The 14,248-nt window shown below is 48.5% G+C and overlaps 1 protein-coding gene across 1 annotated transcript; it reads right to left on the bottom strand.

The window, feature by feature from the left end:
* Positions 1-3,305: 3,305 nt before the first annotated feature.
* Positions 3,306-4,939, bottom strand: STBD1 (starch binding domain 1). The gene is made up of 2 exons (XM_054392369.1): positions 4,669-4,939; positions 3,306-4,545 (listed from the first exon to the last, which is right to left on the bottom strand). The coding sequence occupies exons 1-2, from the start codon at positions 4,937-4,939 to the stop codon at positions 3,758-3,760; spliced, it is 1,059 nt and encodes a 352-aa protein (XP_054248344.1). The 3' UTR covers positions 3,306-3,757.
* Between the last annotated feature and the right edge of the window lie 9,309 nt (positions 4,940-14,248).

Here is a 14,248-nt window from a genome sequence, read left to right as displayed (position 1 = left end):
TAAGAAAAGGGATGTAGAGAATGAGATCATCTGTTAGCCCCATGGCCCAGAAGGCTACAAAAGGTCAGTGAAAAGTGCTCCTTCAGTTGTGTTCAGGGAGCCAAGCTAAAAAAGAGTTTCAAAAGATTGCAGCCCTGTGGGAACAGAAAGGAGCAGGTGGAGAGGTACAAATAGCCAGAGAGAAGGGAGCTCTGCCAAGCAAAAAAGGCAGCTTAACATCCTCCTGCTGCAATCCAGCCAAGTTGGGAGCAGGCCTGGGCTTCTTCCTGCCACCAGCAGAAGGCAAGGAACTGGCCTGGGAAAGCAAAAGGTCAAAGCCTGGTGGGCTCTAAAGCAGAAATATAAAAATCCTGCACTTAGCAGTACAAACAGCACTTTTTCATTCCATGTCATGCCACAAACAGCACTTTGCTGTTCCACGTCATACAGGTGGATGACAGGAGGACTGTTAGGCAAATCTTGACCACAGCAGGATACCACAGCTGGCAACCAACCCCCTAGAGACAAAACCTAACAGCAGTCTAATATTTTTGGATGGATCATGTGGAGAGACTCCAAACTGTAACTTTAATACCCAGAGAGCATGAAGGGCTTTTGGCAAAGGTGCTTGGGAAGTGAATATGAAGTAGACAAGTTGCAGTGCAGGTTTGTCTGTGTGACTTCAAACTGGTTTATGCCTAGCAGCCAGTCCAGCCTCAGGCTGTCTGCTCAGCTTTCCATCCAGGCACAGCATTTAGAGTTAATGCACCAAACTGCTTCACAAATAGGAGTAGATTGATTGCATTTCACCTAAAAGTAATCAAATCGTCTAGCCTGTCAGAAGCCCATGGCAGGGAGGTTGGAGCAGAAGATCTCTAAGGTCCCTTCCCACCTGAGCCATTCTGTGATTCTAAGTCTGTTGTCAGCAGTGTGAGCAGGTGAACTTCAATGGCAGGGGGTTGGCTGCAGTCTTTCTGGCTTTGCCAAGCTGACTGTGACAGTTTGTTGCTTGGTTTTAGGTATCCTGAGCAGCTGGCTGCTAGATCCACATAGGAATGTCAACAAGATCTTGATTCTCACAGGTAGCTCCACTAGTCCCAGGGTCAGGACATTGTATTAAGTATCAGCCCATTCTAGCACAATCAATTTCATGCAGCAAGGCAACTTTGGTTACATTTACCTTCATGAGTGACAACACTGCTCAGTAAGGAGAAATCACCTTTGTAAACCAGGAGAAAACACTACTCAGCTCCTCCAGTTAGCCTGAAATCCAAACTTCTTTCTTTTACCACGCAAATTATTTTTAATATACATAGCACAGGTCCTGCTGGGCAAGCTGTGATGTGAATGGCATCACCCTGAGGTTGTAGCAGCAGCAGAGCAGAAACCTTGCTCAGTCAGCAGGTTGATGCAATCTTGAGGACTACATGCATTGCCCCTGGGACTCAAGTGCAGGGTGTTTAATTAAAAAAGCCCAATTGCTTTTAATTTGGGAGACTTCGTGGGGTTAGCCTGTTTGAAACATGTTCATCATTGCATTAGAGAATCTATTCTAGTGTGGGTTAAGTGGATTTCTAGTGAATATCTTAATCCAATAGCACAGTTAATCTTCTCAGACAGGCCTCCAGTGTAGCTATAAATACACTCAAATGGCAGTGGCTTTAAGTTGGCAGTGTCTCCTTATTTGAAGAGCTTGCATTAATGGGAAAAGAATTGTAAACACCTTGAAATAATCTTTTGCTGTGCCTTCAGTGGTTTCCAAAGATCCATTTCTATTTTAGCTGTATCTCCATATTGTTCAATTTATGGTTAGAAAAGTTGAGTGCAAACAAATGCAATTAGGGTGCCAAGCCATTAGTTCCAGCACAGCTTTACCTGTTCAGGTAAAGCTGTGAGTTACTGAGTGAAACCCACACAAATATTTTGTCCTCAGTGGTGGTGCAGATGGACAGAACTTCAGAGCTTTCTGTCTAAGCACAGTAAGCAAAAGGTAATTCAACAGGAGAAATATTTGTTAGTGAAGCAGTGGCACCTAAATATTAACATGAGGCTTATTTCCATTTATTTTTTCAACCCAGGGCATGCTAACTACATCCTATTTGCCTTTTAAGTTCATGTAGCAAATAACTTAGGTCCCACATTAGTTCCTTGTGAAAGTTGAAGACCAGTGCATGCATTTGTGCATAAGACCACTGAAGCAGCATCAACCACCTGCTGAGCTCCATCCTCTCCCTTTGGAGTCAGAAGTTTTACCACATTCTTTCCAGACCTGCAGTATTTCTTCACACAGTATTTGCAGGGATACTTTGCATCCTGGACAAGCAGTTAACAAAAAGCTTATAGTCAGTCTTGAGTTTAGCTCCTACCCGCATTCTCTACCTTGTTGTTTTTTTCCTATGAAAGTTCTCTTGAAGGAAATTAAAAATTATTCACCTGAATCTTCAGGTGTTGGAGACAACCTAAGAGCAAAGACCCTCTGCAGGAGTAACTGACACACAGAACAAGTTGCTCTGCCATGTAGCAACAGCTGGGAGGGGCTTGGTTGAGCACACAGAAATTCCAGCTTCCCAGTGGAATTATTTGCCTTAGTCTTCCTCCCTCTTCACCCTCCCCAAGACCTTCTTCAGCTATTTTGTGGCTGTGTCTGCATGAGGAGGCAGCCCAGCCTACTCTTGATGGGTTTGTTTCATGGAACAGCTGCTGCTGAAGTCCCAGTAACATTTCAGACACTTGTTCTTCACAGCAGCTCTAGTATGATTCCACCAACCTGATGTCCATTATCTACTAGACATGCAGGAGATAAGCCTCCAGAGCTCATCTTCCAATCTCTCATCAAAATTCATTCTATGTCCCATATTCAGACCACTCCACCATGCAAAGCAGGAATGAATTAGCAGAAGCAGTTGTGGGAGAGGCACACGTTCAAGCTAAGTAGCTGCTAACAACCCTGTGACCTTGTTCCCAGGGAAGCAGAATATGTCCCCTAACTCAATTTCAGAAGGAATCCCATTCCACAGCCACCACAGCAGTCCAGGTTTTTAAAAAGCCTGCTCCCACCCTGCCCAAGTAATTCATTAAGCCCAGCCAGTCCTTTCTGACCTTTGCTCTCCCCTCAATAGGATGATCTGCCCAAAAGGGACCTATCTGCCAAGCCTTCATGAGCTGAGTGCTTCCTGGAGAGCAGGGAGTAGAGAACGAGCTATTTGGGGGTTAGTTCCTCCAAGTCACTTTTCAAAGATTGTTTAGCACTAAGATTTCAAGTGAAGAAACTAAACTTCTGTCAGTTATTAAAATGAGGCAGTTCACTGGGCAGGTTGTGATGGACTGTCAGTCTGAAAGTGTTTATTGTTCACTTAACACATTACATAAGTTAAAACACTTAGGTTCCTATTACAGTGTAGGTAACCACACTCCTCACTGTGCTTCCAAAGCCCTAAGCAGTTGGTACAAAGATGCATCCCACAGTCCCAACTCAAAGCAACATCAAGTCCAAGGCCCTGATTTACTCAGGCAGGCAGCTGCTTGGAAGCTGTTCTTGCCTTCAGAGCCTACCTTGCACATCTTCAGAAGATGTCTGAAGTTGATTTCTCAGGCTGCCCAATGATTTCCTAAAGGGGATGGCAGAGATCTGCAGCTCACATGGTTTAACCAGGCTCAATACGGGATTTACAGAGCTCTGCACTTGAGAGGGTCTTCTGCTGAAGAAGGGGTGAAGTTTAGGGGCTCTGTGATTAATCTAAGCAGGTTTGCCATTGGTTAAGTAGCTTCCAAAATCCCATTAATGGTACCCCCACCACTGATGAACTATTTGATCTTCATGTGTAGTCACTAAGGTCCTATTGCTGCATTCTTCCCAACGTCTCACCTTCCCATCTTCCACCAGGATAAATTTCCACTCCATTCTGGTGTCTACTGGCAGACTAATAGACTCAGACCAGAAGCCATCCTTATCGTACTTGAGGGGAACGTAGCTGTGCCACTGGCCAAGACACTCGTGGTCACCAGTGACACCAAGCAGCTGGGCAGCCGAGTGCGTGAAGTAGTGCACCCGGAAAGTCACGTAGATGTTCTGGAACATGGGGGGCACAGCTGCAACCCTCTTGGCTTTCAGGTCCCCATCAGGGCAGTCTCCCTGTTCCCATTCCTTGCTGTCCGAGTCTTCCAGGCTGCCACTCTTGCCAGCCTCCCCCCAGGCCACGTGCTCAGAAACAACTTCCCACTCCTCACGGTCCAAGTCCTTATTCTCAACTGGCTGCTCCTCACTTCCGTCCTTACAGACATCATCAGATACTCCTGCCAAGTTCATCACACACCATCCATCACTTGCTTGTCCCATCTGGGGGCTCAGGTCACCTGCCTGGCTGTCCTGCGGATCAGCTGGATGCTCCCTGGAGTCGGTGGCACCCTGCACGGGGAGCAGCTGCTCCATCTCCAGAGGTTTGTCACTTTGAAGATGGTTAAGCTCTTCCTTTGCCACATCCACCACATCCTCTCCTGGCTTCCCAGGGCTTGTCAGGACAGCAGCCGCGGCCTCGGGCAGTTGCCCACCACTCTTCAGAAGACCCCCTAGAAATGACACCGAATTACACCAGGCAGGGTTAAGCCGCGCAGCTGGGCTCGGAGGCAGCAGCCCCAAGCCCTCGCTGGCAGCCTCGGCCGGCCCGAGCTCCCCCAGCACCCCGTCGGTACCTGCAGCCTCCGCCTCGCACTGGGACCCCTCGCTGCCGCCCCGCACCGGAGCCGCCTCACCGCCGCCCTCCTCTCCCCGGCCGTCCCCGCTGCCGTACCAGAGCCAGGCGAGCAGCGCGGCCAGCAGCCCCATCAGCAGCGCCGGCCACAGCCCGGCTCCCAGCCAGCCCCAGCCGCGGGCCTCGGCGGGCAGGGCGGCGGCAGGGGAGCGCGGAGCAGAAGCGACCGGGGGCGGTTGCCGCAGCACGGGCGGGCCGCGATCGCGGGCCATGGCCAGGCACTGGCAGCGGGGCAGCCACTGCCGCCCCCTTCGGCGCCGCTTTAAGGCGGGCCCCGGCCCTGGGGAGGAGCCGCCCCGGCGGGGAGGGAGAGAGGGAGGAGGAGGAGGCTGCCCTGGGAGCGCGGGGGGGCAGGATTGGAAAGGCAGAAGTTAGGCGAGAGAAAGTTATGAGGCTTCTGGCTGCCCCTTTTCAGCCACCTCTCCCCTTTGCTGCCATCTCTCCCCGTTCCCCCTTCTTTCCTCGTTTCATCTCCTTCAGGCGCTCTGCTGTGCTGGCGGTGTTTTAAACCACAGATAATGCAAAAACAAAGGGAGATAACTCGCAGAAGTTGAGGTTCTTTCCTATTTTTACATGAAAGCAAGCACTGGAGACTCTAACAAGTCTGTGCTGTATGGCTGCTTTGTTTCTAGTTTTAGTGCTTTGTCTCTCTCCTCACCTCCTTTTCTACAAGCTCTCCCCCTTTTTTGCATCCCCTCTGAATGAAAATCCAAGGTTTCTGTTATCCTTTGGAAGTGTGATGCATTCTCTACTAATTTTATAATTTCTGCATCATACTCTAATATAAGATAAACTTACATTTTAAGTAAGAATAAAACTACAATTAGATTTCTTAATGTTATCCAGCTCTCCTGTGTCTGTATTATGCTCAGGAAGCATTTCTGGACTACCAAGACTCCAGAGTCCATTAGTGCAAAGCATATTTGATGTTTGTTTTAATTTACCTCAATTTTACTACCCATTTTTTCTCTTGAAGTGATGATGTCAAATTTTATTTCAAAGTTAAAAAGGTTATACAGCTCAATCTTACTAGGAACCCAGGAGATTTAGTAAATTCAACTTACAATTTGGTAGCTCTGGAGTAATTAAACAACTGTGAAAGTGTTTATTGGACTGTTAACACCAAAGATTATCACCAGAGAAGGAACTGGGGGGTGGCAGCTCCATTCAGTTTCTACTGCTGCCTTTTTTTTTTCTTTAATCCATTCTCTTTATCTGACCAAAGGTGTTGTCATGACTTGATTTCTGAAGCCCACTGATGAGATTTCATCCCCTATCTCATTAGAAAAGAGAAGGGCTAAGTGGATGTCCCAATAAGTCTATTTCCAGTGTGTGAATGCCTTAATCTTTCAATGTCACTTAAAGCAGTGCTACCTCAGCTTAACAGGAGAGTAAATGTCACTCCAATTTATAGAAGCACAAGTGTGCAGTCTCCATGGTGCAGTGAGTGGTGACCTGTGCAGATACATAGAATCCATGATCTAAATAGTCGTGCTTTCTGTGCTTACCACAGTCACTACAGAGCCCTCCTCCAGCAAAGTGCTGAGCTTGTGCTTCAGCAAAAATATCTCTCTGGGTGCTTTGATGTGTGGGATGAGTTTGGGCATGTGCTCAACACACACTGCTCAGATCTTCTGTTCAATAATACAAGAACTGAGAAGCAGACAGGACCTGCCAGGCTACTGTCTCAAGTGATTGTGGGTTTGGCTGCACTCTGTTTTACCACTCTTGATGTTTCAAGGTGCAGCTTAGCCTTGCTACTTAAAGCAGACACTGGACTGTAATGAGTTGTGTTAACTACTGACACTCTTTGTGTAGTAGATGATATTTTCACAGCTTACTTAGACTCCTTTTTTCTAGCCTTCAAAACAGAGACAGTCCCATGCTCTGCATTTGTCCCCACCCTGCTCAGGCAGGATTATCAGTTAGGGCACCTACCTGCTGCTGTTCTTTACGTCTGGATGTAGGTACTGCAATTTTAGGTACCTACTCATCTCCCTGAAGCAGAGCAGACAAAAATCATTAATTATTGTATCACTAGAAGAGAGCCTTCATCACTTTGGAACTGCTAACCCCAGTGTTTCTATCCTTAAACATAGTTGATAAAATAGCAGAGGAAGGAAGAGACACTGAGCTTAGAAGGGACTATTAGAGACATCCTTAAGGAACAGTTTGTTTTGAAGACACAAAAAACACACAATGAAAGGCAGGGTGCTGCTTTAATGAGCAAAGAAAAGAGCAAAGGTCTCCTCTGGTCCTATTCATCTTCCATGCTCATACAAGTCTCTTCTGTTGCCAGACTCTTTTTCACTCAGTGTCTGTATAAGACTGAAGCAAAGCACACAGCTTGCTTTAGTGCTCAGGGAGTAATTGTCATCACTGCCTTTGAATGAGTACAGAAAGAGGGATTCACAAAGGACCCAGGTGCCACCAGAGCCAAGCTTGGAACACAGCCAGGCAGGGAAGGATAGTTCTACAACCCAGATCCCAGATTCCCACACAAATCCTACACGGTTCCTAGAGGATATTTGTGCCCAGTTGCTTCCAGGTGCCATCAGCATCTGCTGGTCAAATGCACTTTGAGGGCTGTGGTCTCCTAGATGCTTCTCTCCTGCTGGGCAAGAGCCAGAGTTCAGAGGTGAGGGAGGTTTCTGTGAGCAAGGAGTTCAGCTTTATCAAGGATTTCATGTTAGCAGTGGCTGCATTGAGGGACAGGACCTGAAAATGCTTCATAATTTGCATCCCTCTTGGGCAGGATTGCATTTTAGTCCAGGGTAAGTCCACACCAGGGCAGAAAAGAATTGTCTGACCCTTCAGGTTCCCTGTCCTCACTGCCTGTTTTGTACAGGCCTTTTGCTTTCATGACTTATGAGTGTTAGAAGCAGAGATGCTGGACAGCAGAGAAGTGAGAAAAGGATGCTGAGGGCTGAGGTTCCTGTTCTGGAGCAAACACACAGATCATTGCAGACAGGAGCTTACCTGACAACTTTTCCCATCTCCAACCCAGAACAGTAGGTTGGATATTTATGGTTACAGTCCTAGAAACACCTCTGCAGCCACAGCTGGTACTAGGAAGTCCTGGCCCATGTGCACTGTCTTAAGTCAGCTTTCTGAATATCACTCTGCAGGCTGTGCCATCTAGTGTGGTGAGAGGGAATCTCAGGTGAGAAACGTCCTGCTGAATCAGAGCCCTGGTCACCCATCCCACTCCTCTGGCTCTGACAGTGGCAGTAGGGATGCTCTTTAGGGAGTGCTTTTGAGCCTGGCCTGTGTCTGATCCCATGGTTTCCACAGTGGCTGTATTAAGGACGTTAGAGAGCACTTTTCTTAAAGAGGCCTTGTGTTGGAAAGTGCTTCTAGTTTGAAAACAGAATAGAAACATGAACAGGTATGAAAGAAATAGAAGTTAAGGAGCCCTGTTAAGCCTTGAGGCTGTCCACAGACAACCCAAGAATGAGAGTTTGGCACCAGAAGCTTTATGGAGGTTTGCAGAGAGATCTTCCTAAGCACATGAAAAACCCAGCAGTGCTTTTATGGAGCTCTGGTGAGGAGGGGAAGGAGAACAGGTCACAGGTGAGGTTGGAAGTAGGTAGCAGCTTTCCATTGGAAAGCTCAGTCTAAAGGAGCTTTCCCTAGAAGCCACGTTAAAACCTGAAACAGAAGACTCTGAAGGGTTTTGTGGCAGTTGCTTGACAGAAGGGCCATGAAGGGTTTTGTGGCAGTTGCTTGACAGTTTCCACATTAGATCTCCACCCAAGCAGACAAAAAGATGGAAAAGGCAAAGCATTCATCTAGTTCGGACCTGCATCACACTCTGGGAAGAAACCATAGCCCTGAAGCATCCTTTCTCCTAAGAAGGGCCAGTATCTGGGCTACCAACACTGGATGCTTCCCTGTGCAGCACTTCCCAGAAGCCAGCAGGTGGCACATGAGGAGTGTGGCTGACTGCCTGGCCAGGCAGTGAGGAGATGGTCTCTCAGTTGCTCTCAGCATCGTAAACCCTCCCAACAAACCCATAGAGCAAAGTATTTCCAGTTGCTCATTATCACCCTTGTACTTAGCTGGAGCTTCTTATGCATGCCATCAGCTATCTCTTATCTGTGTGAGTCACTCTGTTTGCTCCACCTTGGCCTGGTGGTCATGGGTGTGCAATCATTCCTGTAGCTCTCCCTGCTTTCATGTTTGCATCCTTCTTAAAGAGCAGTCACCAAAGCTGTTCTTCCTTAGTTTTTTAGTCACTGTCTTTTCAAGTTATGTTTTCTGTTGTTCTTATTTCCCCTAGCTGGTGCAGCTGCAGCTCACACACCATTTCATGACTGGCACCTGATGCTTTTTACCTCCTCCCAGGTTAGAATAAATCATAGAAGCAGAGAATGGCTCAGGTTGGAAGGCACCTTAGAGATAATCTACTCCAACCTCCCTGCCATCCCTCCTGGCCTTGAACACCCCCACGGAGGAGGCAGCCACAACCTCCCTGGGCAACTATTCCAGAGTATCATCAACCCCCAGAGTCTTCTCCAGGCTGAAACCCCAAGCTCCCTCAGCCTGTCCTCACAGCAGAGCTGCTCCAGCCATTGGAACATCTTTGTGGCATTCTCTGGACTCACTCCAGCAGCTCTGTGTCCTTCTTCTGCTGGGGACACCAGAACGGGAGGCAAGATTGGAGGTGAGGTCTCAGCAGAGCAGAGTCAAAGGGCAGAATCCCCTCTCCTGCCCTCTGCCCACACTCCTCTGGCTGCAGCCCAGCACACAGCTGCCTGCTGGGCTGTATGAGGGCACTGCTGGCTCCTGGGGAGCTGCTCAGCAATCAACACGCCCAAAGCTTTAAGCTTTGACTTCCACATAGATCCTTTACCTTGCCAGGCCCATTGAAAAATGCAGCATCAATGACATCCAAATATTTGTTTTCAAACAACTTTTAACTCAGAAATTTATCAGAGTCCAAAGTCTGAAGAGCACTGGGAAAACAAATACAAACTTGAGTTTTGTGATGAAAAAAGTAGGACCTCTGTGTTTGCAGCTGGCAGGGATAAGCTTCTAAGGTGGAGATAGTACCAGAAATGTAGGGTTAGCTCCTGGGGAAAGCCAGCTCCTGAGAGGACACTCAGGCAGGAGCTGGTGTGGAATGTGGTTATTGTTTCCCAGGCTTTCTTGCAGTGTGTTACCTGTGCCAGCAAGCTTTACAGGAAAATGTCTTTGTTTAGCTGGAGCTTCCCATGTTATTGTCTTAGCCCAGCTGTGATTCTGGGCACCACAGTACAGGAAAGACAATGAGGTCCTGGAATGTGTCCAGAGAAGAGCAGTGAGGCTGGTGAGGGGTTTGGAGGGTGTCATACGAGGAGGGGCTGGGGGACATGGGGTTGTTTAGTCTGGAGAAGAGGAGGCTGAGGGGAGACCTCATTGCTCTCTACAACTCCCTGAAAGGAGGCTGCAGTGAGGCTGATGTTGGTATCTTCTCCCAAGTCACTGGCAATAGGACAAGAGGAAATGGGTTGTGCCAGGGGAGCTTTAGGTTGGACATTAGGAAAAATTTCTTTGCTGGAAGAGTGGTCATAGATTGAAAGAAGTTGCCCAGAGACCTTTCAGTTCATCGACTCCAACTGTAACCCAGCTACCATGACCACAAAACTGTATCCTGGAGCACCACATCTACAGCTTCTTGAACACATCTAGGGATGGTTACTCCATCACCTCCCTGGGCAGCCTGTTCCACAGTCTCACTACCCTTGCATGGGAGTATCTTCATCAATGAAATAAGAAGCCAGGGATATAAATAAGGCAGCAACAAGAATATTTCATGGGCCTTGAAATACAGCTTAGCTGATGTGAAGTCTGCATGCCCTCTTCTAAAGCTGTCCCCACAAGTTCCTCTTTCTTGGGTTGAATGTTTGAAGGAGGATGTCACTGGTCACTTAGTCATGTGCTGCCTGAGTCTGATGACAGGAGAAAGCATAAAGACCTTTCCCACCCAGTCATGTCAGAAGAAAAGGCAAGACATTGGCCAGCAATTTGTGCTTAACAAGGCAGCACTTGATGCTGTGACTCCATCCCAAGACCCAGGTCACATGCTAGAATCAGCCAAGGGTGTCATATTTTTGCTTCCCCAAAGTATTCTCTGCCTTGCCCTCCCCTTCTCCCTCAGTGGGCTTTTCTCAGTGCCACTTTTGTGTTGAGAAAATGGTGCACATCACTGCACACAGCATGGCCTTCAGCAGCTGGGAGCAGTTGTACTCCTGCAGGGAGGCTGGCAGCCTGCCCATCACACAGTTGCTGAATTTTGTTTACCCTGCTAGAGTCAAACCCTGCCAAACTCTGGTGCTTGCTGCATCGTGGTGCCAAAGCTTTGCCTTCAGCTGGGCAGTGACTCTAGCTGCTGACCCACAGCATGTCTCTGCACCTCTTCAGGTGGGGCTGGGAGATGGATTACACCTGCTGAAGGCAACAGTTCACTCCTGGTGACAGAACCACAGAATGGTAGGGGTTTGGAAGGGACCTCTGGAGATCATCCAGTCTCAACACCCCTGCCAAGGCAGGGTCACCTAGAGAAGGTCACAGAGGAACACAGCCAGGTGGGTTTGCAATGTCTCCAGAGGTGGAGACGCCAGCACTTCTATGGGCAGCCTGCTGCCCTTTGTCTGGGCACCACTGAACAAAGCCTGGGCCCATCCACCCTTGAAGTCTTGATCAGCAGTGATGAGATTCCCCCTCAGGCTGCTCTTTGATGCATGAAGATGAGCACATCTCCCCAGCACTGTGCAACACACGTGTCCCTGAACCAGTAACAGCAGCCCCAGTGCACCACACAGCTAAGCCCACTCAAGAACAAGTGGGAAACTGAGCCACCTTCTCCTGCCTCAGCACACAAGGTTAGCTGGAGTGTCTCTGGACAGCCCAGCACTGTGCCTTGTAAGTGCACCTCCAAGTTCTGTATTTTTACCCATTTTCTTCTGAAGCTGTGATTAGAGATGATAGGTCCTAAGCAAGGAGATGCTGTAGGCTTCCTACCAGGATTAGGAGCCCCCTCCTTTCTTTATCTCCCTGTTTGGACTCTTTGAACATCATTGCCTCCATCCCCCTGCTGCCCAGATCACTTCAGACCTGTGCTGTCTGGCACATTTCCATGGAAGGCAGTTCCTCTCATGCCTGTAGTTAGTGTTGGCCTGCCCTGGGGCAGGCTCTGGGGGCTGCCACACACACTGCCTCCTTGTGCAGCTGGCAGACACCAGCTCTTTGTCTCAGAGCTGAGTTACAAAGCATTTGTTTACCAATGGCTGCCACTGACTAGCTGGGAGCAGGGCTAGGGAATGACTCATTCTGGCTTCATTTCTGGGCCAGCCGAGGGAGCATTACAGTGCAGCAGACACTGGGAAGCAGGAAGAGGCTCCCATTTGGGATTCAGCAATAAGTTTGGTGTATTTAAGGGCTGAAGCTGCAGGATTTGTGCATGGAAAGACTCCACAGAGCTCAGTTGTGCTGAGACTGCCTGCTAAAAGACATCTCAGAATTTTTATTAGATCTAGTCGATCACTTGAGTAAATAATAATGTAATGCAGGCTGGCAAAGACATCTAATCACAGCCTTCAACACCTGTGTTTGTCTCAGGAACAAGGGAAGAGAGCAGTCTGTGACATAAGACAGGGTCAAAACACAGCAGACACTGATTGTAGGTCTGCAGGCACACTCAAATGCCCAGGCACTGTCATCTGCAGTTAGCCTCTGCTAAAATCCCTGCCTTACTATGCCAGACCTCCACTTTTCCTCAAAAAATAGGATATAGAGGTGGCATGCATCCAACTTTTAATGCAGCAGCATGCATTTTAAGCTCTAGAATCTGCTTTTGAATTCTTTCAGGTCACTAAGGAGTTGAGCATAGGTTACAAAAGGAAAAAAACCAAACAAGACTCCTAGAGCACTGGAATGGGATTTTCAAAAGCACTGAGTCACCCAGTCCCTCAGAACCATGTCAAAAGTTTGTCTTTCTCATCCAGAGAAGAAGGATGTGGAGCACTGAGCATGGATGTGGCAACAAGACACACCAAATGCACTTCCCCAGAGCATCTCCACTGCAGTGGAGCATCCTTCACCTTTGTCTTGTTGGAGTTGCATTCATGTGGAACATGACTCACAGGACAGGCACATGTGTTTGCTGATTTTAAATGTGCTCTCTGTCACTTCAGAGTAGGGATGGATTGCTGAAGCTGAGCTCAGGCAGGCTGAATCCAAACCACAACAGGTCTATCTCTGTCCCCTCCCTTCATGCCACCAAAAGGTGAAGCAAACAGACGCACCTGGCATCACTACAGAATGAACTGATTTGTGATTTGCTTTGCACTGTCCATGCACAAAGCTCCTGTCAGATCAGAGGGCTTGGATCAGCAGCCAGAGTTTTCATCCAGCAAACCTGGTTGGTCCTGTTGCTGCTTTAGGATTTTATAGAAAGCTGAGGGCCTGGAGAAGTTCCATCAGGCTCCCTGGGTTCTCCCTGACTAACCCATAGGGGCTCCTCCCATCACCTGAGGAGTCCTCAGAGAAGAAACCAGGTGGAGAGTAGGACATAATGCACAGAGTACAAGATCAAGCACTTGAGAAGAAAGGGGTTTGGATTGCTGCAGCCTGCATTGGAGGAAGATGCAGTCTGGCAGCTACAGCTTGATTTAAGGCAGTAGATATCCTGAATAGATGAGCTTGGCACTGCAAGCCAGGTGCTCAGTGCCTTTTGCCAGAGTCTCCCGTACACTCCATTGCATGCCCTGTGGCTTCCTCTCCCTCCTTTCCCAGCAAGATCCCTGTTTCCCAACTCAGTGCAAGTCACGGCCTGTCTTACACAGTAATTAATGGCATTGTCTCAGCCATGTTTCCTTCACCCTACATCCCCTAGCATGATTCCTTGAGACTGCCCAAGCCCAGCAGTGAGGGCTGTGCCATCCTTCTAGGGATGAAGACAAGATTCACAGATTCACAGAACAGTTTGGGTTGGAAGGGCCCTTAAAGATTATCCAGTTCCAACCCCCCTGCCATGGGACACCTTCCACTAACCCAGATTGCTCAAGGCCTCATCCAGCCTGGCCCTGAACACCTCCAGGGAGGGAGCATCCACACCTTTCTGGGCAACCTGTTCCAGTGTCCCCCCACCCTCACTGCAAAGAATTTTTCTTTCTAAGGTGCAAAGATGTACAAAGAGGACATAGTGTGAGTCAGTGATGGATGTGATGGGGAGAAGAGAATGGAGACTGATTAGGGTCAAGGTGAAGCCTGGAGGAGAGTGGAACTGAGTGAGGAGAGAAATCTGGGTGAAAAGAATAGCAAGGAAAGGGTGGCCTGAAGTGATGTCCTCCTACGAAGGTTGGCACAGTTTGCCACCTCCTCATCATGAGGCTCTCCATGCAGCAGCAGCAGCTGCTGGGTCAGGGAGGCAGCAAACCAAAGGAGAAGTGGCTGAGGGGCATCAAGGTGCTGCACTGGTTAATTTGGGTAGAGCTCAGCTGCTGGGGAGTATGGCTGGGTGTGGGGAGGTGTAAGTG

Source organism: Indicator indicator, chromosome 25 (genome assembly GCF_027791375.1).
Source record: "Indicator indicator isolate 239-I01 chromosome 25, UM_Iind_1.1, whole genome shotgun sequence".
NCBI lineage: Eukaryota > Metazoa > Chordata > Aves > Piciformes > Indicatoridae > Indicator > Indicator indicator.
Note: the sequence above shows the minus strand (reverse complement) of the source record. Positions and strands in the feature narration are given on the sequence as shown.